The sequence below is a fragment of the Podarcis vaucheri genome (genome assembly GCF_965113315.1).
Source record: "Podarcis vaucheri genome assembly, chromosome: 12".
Classification (NCBI taxonomy): domain Eukaryota; kingdom Metazoa; phylum Chordata; class Lepidosauria; order Squamata; family Lacertidae; genus Podarcis; species Podarcis vaucheri.
Window position 1 is genome coordinate 8,668,612 of NC_138750.1, and position 15,136 is coordinate 8,683,747.

The 15,136-nt window shown below is 43.7% G+C and overlaps 1 protein-coding gene across 1 annotated transcript in view; it reads right to left on the reverse strand.

Annotated features, from left to right (window-relative positions):
• Positions 1-15,136, reverse strand: part of EEPD1 (endonuclease/exonuclease/phosphatase family domain containing 1) — a 61,311-nt gene that overhangs the window by 2,732 nt on the left and 43,443 nt on the right. The window contains exons 3-5 of the mRNA XM_082192855.1: positions 8,713-8,823; positions 7,205-7,339; positions 6,238-6,370 (exon numbers count right to left, since the gene is read on the reverse strand). Of these exons, the coding sequence (XP_082048981.1) occupies positions 6,238-6,370; positions 7,205-7,339; positions 8,713-8,823 (379 nt within the window). The remainder of the gene's footprint in view (positions 1-6,237; positions 6,371-7,204; positions 7,340-8,712; positions 8,824-15,136) is intronic.

Sequence of the window (15,136 nt, forward strand, 5' to 3'; positions counted from 1 at the left end):
TTGACAAAGATCTGCTGAAATACGGTATGTCAGTTGATCAATTGCCCAACAAGCCCCTGAATTTTTAAGACGGACAGACAGAGACACACACACACACACACACACACACCATCCCAACAGTGCAATCTACTCAAAAGTAGTCCCATTAAGCTTTATGGGGCTTCCTCCCTGGAAGGTGGGTATTGGATTGCAACCTCTGTGGCTCAACCCTCCTGTTTCAATTTATGGTGTCCCATGTGACCATATAGAGAATACATATTTTTAAAAATTCCCTCCAAAGGAGCACCACCCATTGAAGGCGTTTAAGAGTCAACTTTCTAGTAGCTACTTCTTCGATGCTTAAAACAACATTGTCATAAATATTTGTAAGCTTCCTATAACTAAATACCTTTGGTATATCATTTTATACTTATTTTGCCTTTAGATTTTGACAGGATATATCTTTGCTAAATTTCTGTGTATAACTCCGTTCCTCCAACTGCAACACTGCGGCTGAATTCTAAGTGAGCCTGCTTTGTTTAAATTTGATCTTTCCGTATTATCTGCTGCCAACCCTCTTTTCCCCCTCCGAGTTTCTTCATTTGTTCTCGGAGTTGACAGCGCTGGCCTTCTGCCTGGCAAGATGGGGACCCATGCTCAGCTCCCAGACAACTCCAAATGACAAGCTGAATAAGGATGCCGTGCTGACAAAAACCAGAGCCTCAAAATTCAATGAACGTCCCTAATTAACATGCTAAGAATCCGTAATACTGTACATTGTGAAATGCACCCATGCAATGCAAATACTGACTTCTGCTCGCATGATACCAGGTGGCAAAGACTATTAGGTGCCTGTTTCGGAGGAAATTTATTGCTTTTTGAGCAGGATATATTTTTAGAATATCTCCTGTTGATTCATAAGGCTACAGGGGGAGTTAGGATGGAGGGCTGTAGCTCAGCGCTGAGAACAGCTGCTTTGCACACAGAAGGCGCCTGGTTCAAGCTCTAGCACCTCCCTATAGGGCAGGGGAAAGACGGCTGCCAGCCTGTTTCTGCAGCCACCTGCTGCCAGTCAGAGAAGCAAGTACATACTGCTGCTATGCAGGCCTTCAGCCAGCAGAGGGTGCTCCTACTCAACAGCACTATCTAGTATTCCAAGAGCACAGCCTTGCCATTGCAAACATAGCAGAGCTGCTTCAAATGCAAAAACTTCCTACACCGATTGCATTTCTGTGCAGGCAGGAAGCATGCAAAGCCTATTCAGATTACTACAGGAGGCAAAACACACCTCAGTGTGTGCATGGGGTGCACACTGTGAAGTAAGAAGAATGTACAAAAATCCCTGCTGAATGCAACCAAACCTAAATAATAATTATAATAATAAATTTTATTTATACCCCACCCTCCCCAGCCAAAGCCTGGCTCAGGGCAGCTAACAACAATAAAATAGTACAACATTCTAAAATCATTTCATTATAAAATTAATTCAAATCAAATTAATGGCAACCACTGGGATAGAGTTCTGTGAAGATTGCCAAGGGAGGGGGTCAGGCTGTGCCCTGACCAAAGGCCTGGTGGAACAGCTCCGTCTTGCAGGCCCTGCAGAAAGATGTCAAGTCCCGCAGGGCCCTGGTCTCTTGTGACAGAGCATTCCACCAGATCGGGGCCACGGCCGAAAAAGCCCTGGCTCTAGTTGAGGCCAGCCTAACTTCTCTGTGGCCTGGGACCTTCAAGATGTTTTTATTTGAAGACCGTAAGTTTCTCTGTGGGACATACCAGGAGAGGCGGTCCCGTAGGTACGAGGGTCCTAGGCCGTATAGGGCTTTAAAGGTTAAAACCAGCACCTTAAACCTGATCCTGTACTCCACCGGGAGCCAGTGCAGCTGGTATAGCACTGGGTGAATGTGATTTTGCAGCGATGACCCCGTAAGGGGCCTCGCCGCGGCATTCTGCACCCGCTGGAGTTTCTGGGTCAGTCTCAAGGGCAGCCCCACGTAGAGTGAGTTGCAATAATCCAGTCTGGAGGTGACCGTCGCGTGGATCACAGTGGCTAGGTCAGGGCGAGAGAGGTAAGGAGCCAACTGCTTAGCTTGGCGGAGATGAAAAAAACTGCCAGCCTCGCATCCCTCTGCCCACAGCGGCCAACGAAATGTCTATGAGAAGTCCAGAAACGATAGGACAACTCCCCTCTCCCCATGCGGCCTCTGTTCCTGCAGGCAGTACACAGTCATAATTACAAACCACAGATAGCCTTAACTGCACTCCTTTGGGTTATCCTTTCCTGGACCTTTTCCAGCTCTAAATATCATTTCTGAGACACGGTGGCGGGAACTGTCCACTGTATTCCAAGTGTGCTCACGCTATACTTGCTACAAAGGCATTACGATGCCGCTCGTTTTATTTCTGAGAGGTATGCGATTGCCGCATGGGATCCAACTTTCCAGTACGGTTGGGCTTCTCTAGTCTAATCTTCCAACGTAAATATCCATCCAAAATTATCCTCTGACAAAGTAAGACCGATGGGGGGGGGCAGGGGGGCAGGGTCTAAGAAAAAAGAAAGCAGTATTTGACTAAGGACCAGCAGGTAAGAGTTTTGTCAATATAACATGGTCTGGTAAATATCCTATTGTCACAACACAGAGTCTTGTAAATATCACAAAGATGTTAAATGCAAAGTGCAGGCACATAGCGGTTTTCAAAAGATATACAGCCATTGCCTTTTCACCCTCACAATCTATAGAGCATCCATCATTTCATCTTAGGTTGGCTCCTCCTCAGTCTTTTTTTAATTGTTTTAAAGGGAAAAAAGTGCTGGGACTCAGCATTAATTTGTTACAGTAAGTGTCACACTTTAAACATGGGGAGGGGCTGCTGGCACATTGTACCCATAAGTAAAGGTAAAGGGACCCCTGACCATTAGGTCCAGTCATGACCGACTCTGGGGTTGCGGCGCTCATCTCGCTTTATTGGCCGAGGGAGCTGACGTACAGCTTCTAGGTCATGTGGCCAGCATGACTAAGCTGCTTCTGGCAAACCAAACACCGTTTACCTTCCCGCTGGAGCGGTACCTATTTATCTACTTGCACTTTGACGTGCTTTTGAACTGCTAGGTGGGCAGGAGCAGGGACTGAGCAACAGGAGCTCACTCCGTTGCGGGGATTCAAACCACTGACCTTCTGATTGGCAAGTCCTAGACTCTGTGGTTTAACCCACAGCGCTACCGACGTCCCTTAAGTACCACACCCTAAAAAAGTACGGCTATTCCTAACTCTTAACCATGCGCACGATTTGACAATAGCAACTCCACATCCAACATGAGGCTTGTAACGTGTGTGGAAGTAATCAAGCAACATAAAAGTATTTGTTTTCCAAGGTATCACGCCATCCTTCGCCCCCCCCCCCAAAAGAGATCCCATCTCTCTGGGCTGTCAGATTAGACCAGGCATAGGCAAACTCGACCCTCCAGATGTTTTGAGACTACAACTCCCATCATCCCTAGCTAACAGGACCAGTGGTCAGGGATGATGGGAACTGTAGTCCCAAAACATCTGGAGGGCTGAGTTTGCCAGTGCCTAGATTAGACCGTTGAAGTTCTTGATGCCCTCCTACAATGGGGTCTTAGGGTAAGGCTCGCCTTCATTGGACTTGCAGGTGGGTGAAATACGGAGTTGTTTGACACTGTAGGAGACTAATCGGATTAGAAAAAAGATGTGGTTCCTCTTCCCTGGTCACTGATTGGGATCAGCTCCATCATATTTGATCAGATCTCAATGCAGCTGGGCTGGCTCTTAGTAACAGCCAATGTGGCCAAACTGATGCACCTGGCTGACAGAAGGAGAGGTGGCTATGTGGTGCATAAACCTATTATGTGATCCAATCAAATGGGTGGAATATTTAGACATTAGCCAGAATAACAGGGGGTGGTGGGCAAGGGGCCAAGGGGGGTGCAGGGGGTAGATGCCCCCCGATCCACAAATATTATTGAAAAGCATTGAAAGTGCTAAATTATCTGAGGTTCTGGATCACCACCCCCAGCAGTAGTCTGCTCCCCGCAATGTCCTATTGACAGTGTACTTTTACCTGTGATTTCCCAAGAAGAGCTCAACAACTTTGATTGCCTAAAAAATGCTGAACATCTTTGCCCCCCCCCAAATCCTGGCTACGTCCATGGTGGGGAGCAGCCATGAAATTGGGAGCAACCACCCTGCCCCGGAAATGTGAAAACAGGAAAGCATTTACGCTAACTCGTTTCAGTGTTCTCCCCTCAGCTATTTAAATTATTTTATTTAATTTCAAGATTTAGCCGCATTCCAGATCTGAAACGTGTATGTCTGTGTTATAGTGAAGAGTTAGAAATTGTACCAGGCATGTTACTACAGTGCACTTTTTATAAATTGCCCTCACTGTATGGAATCAAACATTTTGTTTTTGGAAACTGAAGGTCCGCGGAATACAAATAAATTTGACTACGGCTCTTGGGTGGGGGATGACGACTTGAAAATGCAACTTTACATTTTCACCATCGTACTAAGCACCACAGAAGTCAGTGCAACTTCCTTCTGAGTAAATACACTTTGGACAGCGTTGAAAACCTCACAGACCTCAGAATGTTGCTTGAGAGTGCTTCCATTTAACAGAAAGGACATTACTATTTTCAACTCCATTTGAACCAGAAAGAAATCAATACTTGCCTAATGGAGAAGAGAAAAACAATTCTGGAAGCTGTGTTCCAACTTTAAAATAAATGTTAAAAAAACACACAAAACAACACCAATGGAGGTAGGCACTAATTAAATTGTGACACAGCGTACTTGACTTCAGCTCCAATCTTTCAAAGTATTGCTGAGTCCAAATCAGATCTGCAGAACTTTCTATACTTCCCCTCCCCGTTAAAAAAATCTCACAACAGGGTAATCAAATCCAGGAAAACACAATTGATGCCTCGTAACTCAAAACAAAAATGACAAGTTGAGTATTTGTTAGCTGTACTCTTCACACACCTCTTCTGAAACTGGAGATGGGTGTTGATTCAGAATATTTTAAGCTGCTGACCTTGGAAAATGGAGCTAAGTCATCCAACATTTTTGGCCTTTGTTAAACAGTAAACAAAAGTGCTGGTCACTCCTAGGAGTCCCCCAACAGAGGCCCAAGAGCTACATTAACTAAGGTGAAATCAGGATGGCTTCCCAGAATTTATCTGCATCTAACTTAGCAGATTTAAGGTAAAAAAAAGGAATAGTTTAAATGCAATTGCTTATCAAAACTGTCACTGACAAGCACCATTTTGAAATACCATTCTATCTTTTCCCTAACACCAGGGGGATGCTATTTTTAAAATGATGCCTCCAATGACACATGGGTTTGCCATCTAAAAAGGAATATAACTTTTTTTTTGAACAACTGTTCCTTCCCATATTCAAATTTTATGCACATTTAATCAATGAATTGACTAAAATGTATGTGATTCATTGACTGGCGTTTTAAATTGGATACCAGTCTACTTGATGTAGGTCTTCTGAGGATGCCAAAATGTCATCTCCTGGGTATTCCCAGGGACGTGGGTGGCACTGTGGATTAAACCACAGAGCCTAGGGCTTGCTGATCAGAAGGTCGGCAGTTCGAATCCCCGCGACAGGGTGAGCTCCCATTGTTCGGTCCCTGCTCCTGCCAACCTAGCAGTTCAAAAGCACGTCAAAGTGCAAGTAGATAAATAGGTACTGCTCTGGTGGGAAGGTAAACGGTATCTTCATACACTGTTCTGGTTTCACCAAAAGCGGCTTAGTCATGCTGCCCATCTGACCCAGAAAAACTGTCTGTGAAAGCGGAGAAAACGCCAGCTCCCTCAGCCAGTAAAGCGAGAAGAGTGCTGCAACCCCAGAGTCGTTGACGACTGGACTTAACTGTCAGGGGTCCCTTTACCTTTACCTTTAGGTATTCCCTACAAAGCCAGCCTGCAAAAGGTAAAACGGCTGATTGCAGGGGCGGTTTGGATCCAGCCTGCAAATGGGCAACTTCTAAAGGGCCTTGCGTCAAAGAAGCACCCCTCGCCAAGGAACTACTGGGGCATATGAAACTGCTGAGAATTGACACAGCTTTTGAAAGTAAACAGTGCAATTCTGTGCATATCTACTCAAAAATAAATCCCACTTAACAGGTAAGTGTGTGCAGATTGCAGCTTAAGTAGATGAAGAGTCTCATCTGCTAGTTTTTATTGTTTTTAAGCAAACTGGTTGACGCTGAAGAAAAACATGGCCTTACCTTTCAGTGTTTCCTGCAGTGTCTGTGCAAAGGCTGCTAATTTATGACTATCGTGGTTTTTCACAGCATTTTCTCCCACTGAGGGCAAAGGAGTCAGATGAAGGTTCACCAGAGTTAGGTCATTCAGTCCCACCTGGATGTGTGCAAGCAATGTGTTAGTATTAATTACATTTATTTGTTGCTTACTACATAAAATGTCTTGAAGGAAATGCGGCAAGAGTGTCGGCAGCCACAAAACTTTGCCATCTAAGTTTCAAGAAAACTGCTTTTTGTGCCCAGTTATGACATGCACACACATTTGAATAACCCAGATTTGTTCCCTTAAGAAAGACGCCCTCTGACATCGATTCCAAACTTCAAACACAGTACCTTTAAAAAACATTCCCTTATTCACATTCACCCACCAGCAGTGACTATCAAGATGACCATCCCATATGTACAAAGAGACAAGTGTATTATTACGCAGTCAAAAGTAAATGGCTGTTCTGTTTGTATATATATATGAGAAATGATATACAGTGGTACCTTGGTTTATGAACTTAATCTGTTCCGGAAGTCCGTTCTTAAACCGAAACCGTTCTTAAACCGAGGTGCACTTTCCCTACTGAGGCCTCCCACCGCTGGTGCCCTTCCACCATTCAGATTCTGTTCTTAGACTGAGGTAAAGTTCTCAAACCAGGACACTATTTCTGGTTTTGCGGAATTTGTAAACTGAATCTTTCTTAAACAGGACTGTTCTTAAACCGAGGTGCCACTGTTTACTAATAACAATCTCCATTCTCCAGCATTGGCACCGATCTCTGGCGAGATCTTGTAAGATCTCACAGTTTTGCCTCAAGCCCTTGGCTTGCGCTGACAGACCTTTGACCAAGCGTGCGCTTGAATTCCTCCCTCGAAGATGTAATACAGCTGAGAACATGCCCATGCTCTCGATTTCTTTCACTCAAGAACTCTTGCGCACCGTTACCTTGAAATGTGCAACGTAAGGGTGAGGATACGTCTGCCTCCCGTTGCCATTCGTGGGGGGGTTCTCGTGGGACATGGCATCCTTCAGCTCTACCCCTGCCGTTGTGTCCCACAGGAAGCCGGAATATTCGACGCACTGAGAGGCAAAAGAAAGACAATCCGTTATTCAAAGATATATAGGTCCACTCACACTCTGATCCTTTCCTTTCCCCTCAGCCCACTTAACAATGAGTTTCCAAAAATGAACTGAATTGACAGCAATGTGGTCCAAAGCATGTATTAGTTGGGTATCCATAGCTGAATCCATGTACAACATAGCAAAACTGAATTTGTATGAGTGTGGGTGGTATCTACTCTTAGCAGACCCATTTAAATTCATGGACCTACATTAGCTGTATCTATTAACCTCAATGGGTCTACTTTGAGTAGGAGAGTGCTTACATCTGATCAGGGTGCTGGGTGTTTTTTGTGTGTAAATTTATGCTTTTATTACCATCTCCAGAAGGATACCACATATTTATAATGTTATATTTACAATTCAACAGGATATCCTCTTATGCGCAGGTACTTTTTAATAGTTGTTTTCACAGTGTCAGTGAGCCACTAGATTAGTCGTTTCGAAACCCATAAACAAATAAATATACTGTCTGGGTTTGTGGCTAGCAGGGACATTATACACACAAATACGTTTTATATTTAAAATGCATCGACAATAAAACTCTTTGCTTTCCTGGCACAAAACTTGCTGCAGTCGGACAGAAATAAGCATTTCCAAAATCAATAACAAGGACCAGGAGAAAAGCCAGTTATGAGTAGTCAGCTCAAAGCAGAACTGAAATGCAGTCCTTGGCAAAAACAAAAACCATAGAAGCTTTTTGCTCAAAACAAGGGGGTAGCTATGTCCTCAGCTGGACAAAAACACAATGTTGTGGAAAGGTCACGACATGCAGACTAGAGTACCGTATTTTTCGCCCTATAGGATGCACTTTTCGCCCTCCAAAAATTAAGGGGAAATGTGTGTGCGTCCTATGGAGTGAATGCAGGCTCCTTGGCTTCAGCGATAGCAACGGGAAGCCTCCGAAGCGCAGAGGGAGGGCTCCCGCCGTGCTCCGGAGGCTTCGCGTTGCTTTCGCTGAAGCCTGGAGAGCAAGAGGGGTCAGTGCGCACCGACCCCTCTCACTCTCCAGGCTTCAGGGAGAGCCGCCTTAAGCCTTCGGAGCGCAGCGTGAGTTCCCGCTGCGCTCCGCAGGCTTCGGGTTCCTTTCGCTGAAGCCAGGAGAGTCTTGCTGGATGGATCCCGCTGGCTGTCTTGGTTTCTTTGCTCTTTGGGGCTGGGGGGGGACCCGGGCTTCCCCCAGCAGCCCCGAGAAGCTCTGGGAGAAGTGCACGCAGCCTGTCCGCTGCTCTTTGGGGCTGGGGGGGGGAAATACTTTTTTTCTTGATTTCCCCCTCTAAAAACTAGGTGCGCCTTATGGCCCGGTGCGCCTTATGGAGCGAAAAATACTGTACCTTGTGAGGCTGCCCTGAGGGCTTCTCAGAAACCGCTGTCTTCCAGCATCCTCGAGGGCCCTTCCATTTCCGGATGTTTGGCAGGGTTGGCTGGTTCAACTCCATGCAAAACTATAAAGGGACCAAGCAAAGAAATAAGAGCCATTACATATGGGGAGACATATCTTGTGAGAGAGGAGAGGATTAACTCAGGCTACCTGGTGAAGAATATTCCCAAAAGCTTCCTTTTTAGCTGGCTCACATCCTTTTTCTCCGCGCGCAATTTTGTCAGCATCGCTATCTTATGTTCAGCATTGCAGACCTTCACGTTGAAAGCAAACGGAAAGCCTTTGAAATTGCCTCGATTTGCAAATTAACAGGAGGCCAGAACGTTTAAGGAAAATAAATAGGTGTAACAAAAGCTACAGGGAAGCGGAGAAGGAAGAAAGGCTTCACAGCAAGAGCATCAGCGTCGGGGTTTTTTTAATAAAAAAAAACCCCGATTCAACAAAATTCAAAACACTGGGGAGAAGAATAAAGCTGCAAAGGCAACTCTACAGTTTTCAGTGAAGCGGCGCTGCTTTATGTCAGGTAGAATGCCAGACTGAGGATTGTGAGGTGACCTCCACAGTCAGAACAAGCCGAAGAATAAAGAGTCTGTTATTTAAAATAAAAATAAAAAGCAATGCCCTCTCCATAGGAAGGGGAGCTGGCTAGTCTCCCAAGTGTTTCAGTCCAGGCTCATGCTCTCTCTCTCTTTTTAAATTAAATTTTATTTAACATAATTATTACATAATACAAGCAAAATACATACAAATACATACATACATTTTTCAGATAAGTACACATATATAAAAAAGAACAAAAAAGAAAAAAGGAAGAAAAGAAAAAAGAAAAAGAAAAATTGGAAGAATTTATTCCAAATTTATTCTACAAATATTTCAATAATAAAATTTCACTGATTGGCTTCCATCGCTTACACTGCACTTCCTATATACATTTTAAGCAAATTTGTATTTGTTATTCCGTATTTCTCCCCGTATTGTGTCTGGATTATATTTTTTGGTTTTTGTCTTATCAAATCAGTCAGCTTTGCTAATTCCAAGTATTCGCATAATTTATTCAGCCATTCTTCTTTGCTTGGAGCGTAATTCCAGGCTCATGCTCTCTGAACATCCCACCCGACCCCTTTTAAAAAGAGCTGGCAGCTAGAATATTGAATATTGCCGACTGGGCTCAAATATGGGATTCTCACTTAAGTCAAGAGCAGTCAGTGATAAATATTAGCCACTATATTTCTAGCATCCATTTCCGGCAACATAAACCAAAGTCACCTCTCTTCTTAAGTCTGATAACCAGGACCAGGTTTATGCTGAACCAAAAGCTACCAATTTATTAAAAAATATAGACCTGGATCCTAAATGGCTCCTTTATTCATGTAAAGGAGAGGGGGTGCAATTTCCACCAACTCCTGCCTTCACCTGAAGCCCCTCCCACAGCATATTCTACCCCATTCCCAAGGGCCCCCAACTTTCAGACGCCGATTTTCAAGTAGACACAGGAGACCGCAGAGCAAAGAGAAGGAAAGGCTGAAAAGAGCAGCTTCGTGAACTGTGTTTTGTTGGTGGGAGGAAAGTAAGGATGCAAGCCAAGCTGAGGATTACTGGAATATTGTCATTAATGTACAGTGTGCTTTACACACAATGACAAAGGAAAACATGTTCTTGCCACAAAGATGCGTTGTCTGTTCTGTCCTAGCCCATAATTGACATGCAGTGCTAATGTTAATGGCTCCAAAAATAAAATAAAACATCTTGGAAAAATGATACAGGGGCACATACTGGGACATCCTGAACTCTATGAAGCAATGATGCTATCCATCCTTGGGAGTTACACTCAGCAGCAGTTCAGATCAGCATCGCTGACACATTTCTGAACTTCAGGAGAGACTGTCGGCTGTGACAAAGTGAAATCTGCAGCCCCCTGCACAAGAAGCATTGGCAGATTCAGGGGAACCTCAAAGTTTGTAGAAGTAGCCCCCCCAAAAAAAAAAAACATGGCAAAGGAAGCTGCGGGGAGCAGGGAATCAAAACAGCCCCCTAGGAACTCATTCATTCATTCATTCATTGTAAATGCTTTTTAACAGCTTATTATTACAGCACAAACACACAAACACACGACACACGACACTTAGAAAACAAACTACAAAAGAAAACACAAAACAAATGATAAACATATATCCATAAATCCGCAAGTATCTGCACACGGACTTACGTTATCCAATCTTTAATTCTTATTCTATTCTAATAAGACTTCCTCCCTCCTCAATGCGAGTCTGATTTTGAACTTGATAAACTGTTTCTTTCTCATTTCGTCTTTTCTACCCTTCTCCGTATGTTGTATTTGTAAACCGTAATTTGTTTTGCAAAAATTATTCGAAGGAAGTCCAGGTTTTAATCTGAGGGCACTGGTTTTTTAAAATAATCTCTGTACGTTCCCCACTCTTTTTGAAATTTGTGTTTAGACTGTCCCTTAACTGCATCCGTCATTTTTGACAACTCAAGGTAATCAAATAATATTTCTTGCCACTCTTTTTTCATTGGTACTGTTTCACTTTTCCAGTTTTTTTGCAATTAGTATTCTTGCTGTGGGTGAACCCCATAAGAACTCAACAGTGTGGAATGCCGGGTTGACAGCCAGGTAGAAGATTAAAAGTTAAGAGCACGTCTTTGATTCTGTCGTCCCCAAACTCCTTCGGCCACACACTCAAGGTAACACGCATTCACCAGGGATGCCACTCCTCACCCCTCTAATATTTCATGATTTTATGGCGCACAGAACAAAAGAAACATATTTGAGATAAGGCAGCTCCCTTGTAAATGGGAAAAGGGAATGTCCTTATCTTTATGGTGCAGGTGCCTGAAAAAGCAACCCAGAATACAAACCAAGAGACATTTGACTGCTTTCTCTCGCCATCTGTCACTACTATGAAGCGCACCTGCGGGCTACACATCCAAAGACATTGGTCTGAACAACAGGCTGGCACTTTTGAAAAAAAGGAGACCAGTCTGCTCACAATGAATGGAGAATGAAAGATGAATTGACGGATCCAGAAAAGAACATCTATTTCTGTCAGACAATATCAAAAGAGACTTTGATAGCTGTTTCTTAGCAGCAAAGAAAACTCCTTTTCAAATACCCTGTTGGGGAAATTTTTAATATGATGTTCTTATTGTCAGAGGCCAGGATAGAGAAAGCGCGACAAGAGGAACCTTAGCTGAGTGTTTGGCTGGCATGCCAAAGGCCTCATCTTCAACTCCTGCCAACTCTAGCTGAAAGGAGTGGGTTGCAGGTGATGCCAAACATCTTTCTGCCCGAGACCCTGGAAGGTCACTGCCAGGCAGGGTAGACCATAAGGGGCTAGATGGACAATACTTTGACCACTTAGACCAGACACAGCCAATGTGGTGCCCTGGTTGGATGACAAATCTCACCTTCCCTGATTATTAGCCAGGCTACCTGAGTCTGAGATGGAGCCCATTGGATCCGGAGGGTAAAATATTGATTAGCCCAATCTAGACTATTAAAGCAGTTCTCAGAAAATAAAAAGCTGACGGTCCTTTCTCCACCCCAAGATGGCTTTTTCCTAGTCAGCTGGAAAGCACAGACTTTTGTTTTCTTGGCTGGCTATATTCCAAATGCCAAAGTGTTCTTTGCCAGTTCTTACCCAAGCAGGTCAAACGCCTTTCCTATTTTATAGCCATCAACCATTGAAAGTCATTAAAGAAAGATCTTTCACTGCTAGATACACAAGAGCCTAGAGGTGGCTATGTTTTCTCTTGATATCACACAATGGCACTCCTCTTATAATATCCTCGCATTTGCCATGTCCGGTGCAGTGAAGGTCAATATGACCTGACTTTACTCTTTATTTGCTTGTACACGTCTTGAGGTTCAAGCCTTAAATTAAAAGTGGGAGATTTATGTAGGCATTTGCAACGATGCAATTTCCTCGGGTCAACTGGGTTTAATTAATTTCAATTCGCTTCAAACTTTGATAAACCAGCAAATTGCAGAAATCAAAGACAATGTGTACTCATTCGGTTAGTTTTGGCTGGATGACTAAACAATTAATCTTGGCTAGACGGAACATGCAAGCTAAGTGAATTACACAAGGCTGATGAGAGCATTTGCAATGTTTGCAAACTTTGAAGTTTTTCTCATGTACTGCAATTTTTAAAAATTTGTTCTGTAATTTCTGCAGGAAAACTCACTCTCTTTCTCAGATAGGTACAAGAGGAAGGATTCCAGAGCTAATGCCAGTCATCTGCTGAAGAACAAGTTGGAAGTTCAACTCTTTAAGATCTCAGCTGAACTAGGGACAAGCTATGTTGTGTGGTTACTATACTGGGAGCCTTTTAGTTTAGAAAAACGGTGAGTAAGTCAGGAAATTGTAGAAGTGCAATTTTCCCCTCCATGTTATGGGGAAAGTGGATGGAAAGAAAATTTTCTCCCTTGTTCATAATGTAATAAGAATTTTAAAGTCTTAGATATATATTAAATGTTCAAAAATGTACCAAGCAAACACGTACATAAATTTATAAACCACATGTCTGAAGCAGCACAGGAAGACAGTCCTGAAACCATTTTGACTCCCAAGCTGACCAAATGTTTCTCTGCAAGGAGGGAGGAGGTAAAAAAAAACCTTCCTTATTACAGGAATTTAGTAATCACAATTTCAAAGGATAGCAGACTACCAGGAAAGGCAATCAGATAAGGCATTATCAGATAACCTGCCAGACAGGAGATAAACAATGCACTCAGATTTCTGTTGTAGACCGCCCTTTCTGTGATGTAGGTATGATGTTTCTGGGGGGTGGTCTTGGGTTACACCCCTTCTGTGATATATGTATGATGTATGAAGGGGTGGTCTTGAGCTCCAGGGCAGGGAATTTAAAATGTCTATATAAGGCCTTGTGCGCCATGGTTCGAGGTCCTCCTCCTTTCCTGCATGTGAGGGGAGCACCCTGTTGCAACAGATCAGTAAAGATCAGGCTTACTAGCTGCTTTGCTTCTCAATATTCTCTGGTTAGCCTCAGTTATTTTCTCCTACCAATAGGAAACCCACGTAAGGACTCTATACAGGCTCTTGGGTACCCAATAAGGGGGAAAGGGCAGATTTTTATTGTTTACAACAATAAGACTAGAACTTAAGGTCATTCAATGCAACACAACGCTGCAAGATTACGTGCAAAAAGTACTTCTCCTCTGGTTGGCTTGACCCAGTAAGCCAAACCATTGTTTACCAGGAGGGTGCAACTGTATAGGCTCCTCTTTGCTCTTCCTGGGTCCTTTTTACTTCCACCCTGCACCAAGCTAAGCCACGCTTTTGCTTAGCATATGGTCCAAACCTTGGCTTGTCCTTAAGCTCTCTCTTCACGACATACCCTGTCTGCATTATAAATATAATATATATAGGAAGAAGACTGAGAAGCTGCCTAATCAGTCATTTTGTTCTTCCTGAGTGAAAGATGGTCACGAAACAAGGCTGGAAAAAGGAAAATCCTAGACTGGAGGTATCACTGAGAATTGCTTCCGACAAATGAAAGTTTCAGTATAATTTCCCTCACAGTGAGCTGAGTGAAACCTAACGCAACGAGTCAACTTGAGCTCTCCGGTCAACTGTGATTCCGCTTCATATCTTTCTTGCTTTTTTGCATTTGGCATTCACCAGTTTGTTAAGCCTGAGACACCTGATTCAGCCTCGCTCGGTGAAACCCGCTTGGTCAGAAACACCCACAATAAAGGAGAAAAATTGTCAGGCTCCTGTAAAAGGTGCTGCTGGGACAACTGGCTGACAGACAGGCAACAGCTCTCCAAAGCAGTTACAACTATTGGCTTCTTCTGCCTGTTTGCTTCGGCAAATGTCGTTGTCAGTTCCAGCCACTGACCTCAGGGGCGATGAACTGGGAGGACATACTTTCCAAGGCTGTGTATGCATTATACCTTTAAATAACACGGGAAGCACATTGTTTCCCTTAACGAATTATGGGCACTGTACTTTGCAGAGGGTTGCTGGTTCACTGTAACTCTGTGAAGGGAAAACTGCAGTGCCCAGAATTCTTTGAGGGGAAAAGTATGCTTCAGATGAGCTTTAAAAGTATAGAGTGTATGCAGTCCAAGTCCAGATTTGGCTATGCGAGTCGATAGCTCCAGCTGGCTGTGATTCCATTTAGCCTTGATGAACTCTTAGAAAAAGGAGTCGTTGGAAGACCAAAGAGAAGACAGTGGTCACTTGGGGGGTGGGGGGAAGCACTTAAAAGCAGAGGTGGGGTTGAATGGAGAAGGCTTCTGTGGCTAGGAGATGCTAACTCATACCTACCATACTTTTCCGTGTATAAAACTATGTTATTATCTTTTAAAATCATGCTAAAAAGTGGGGATC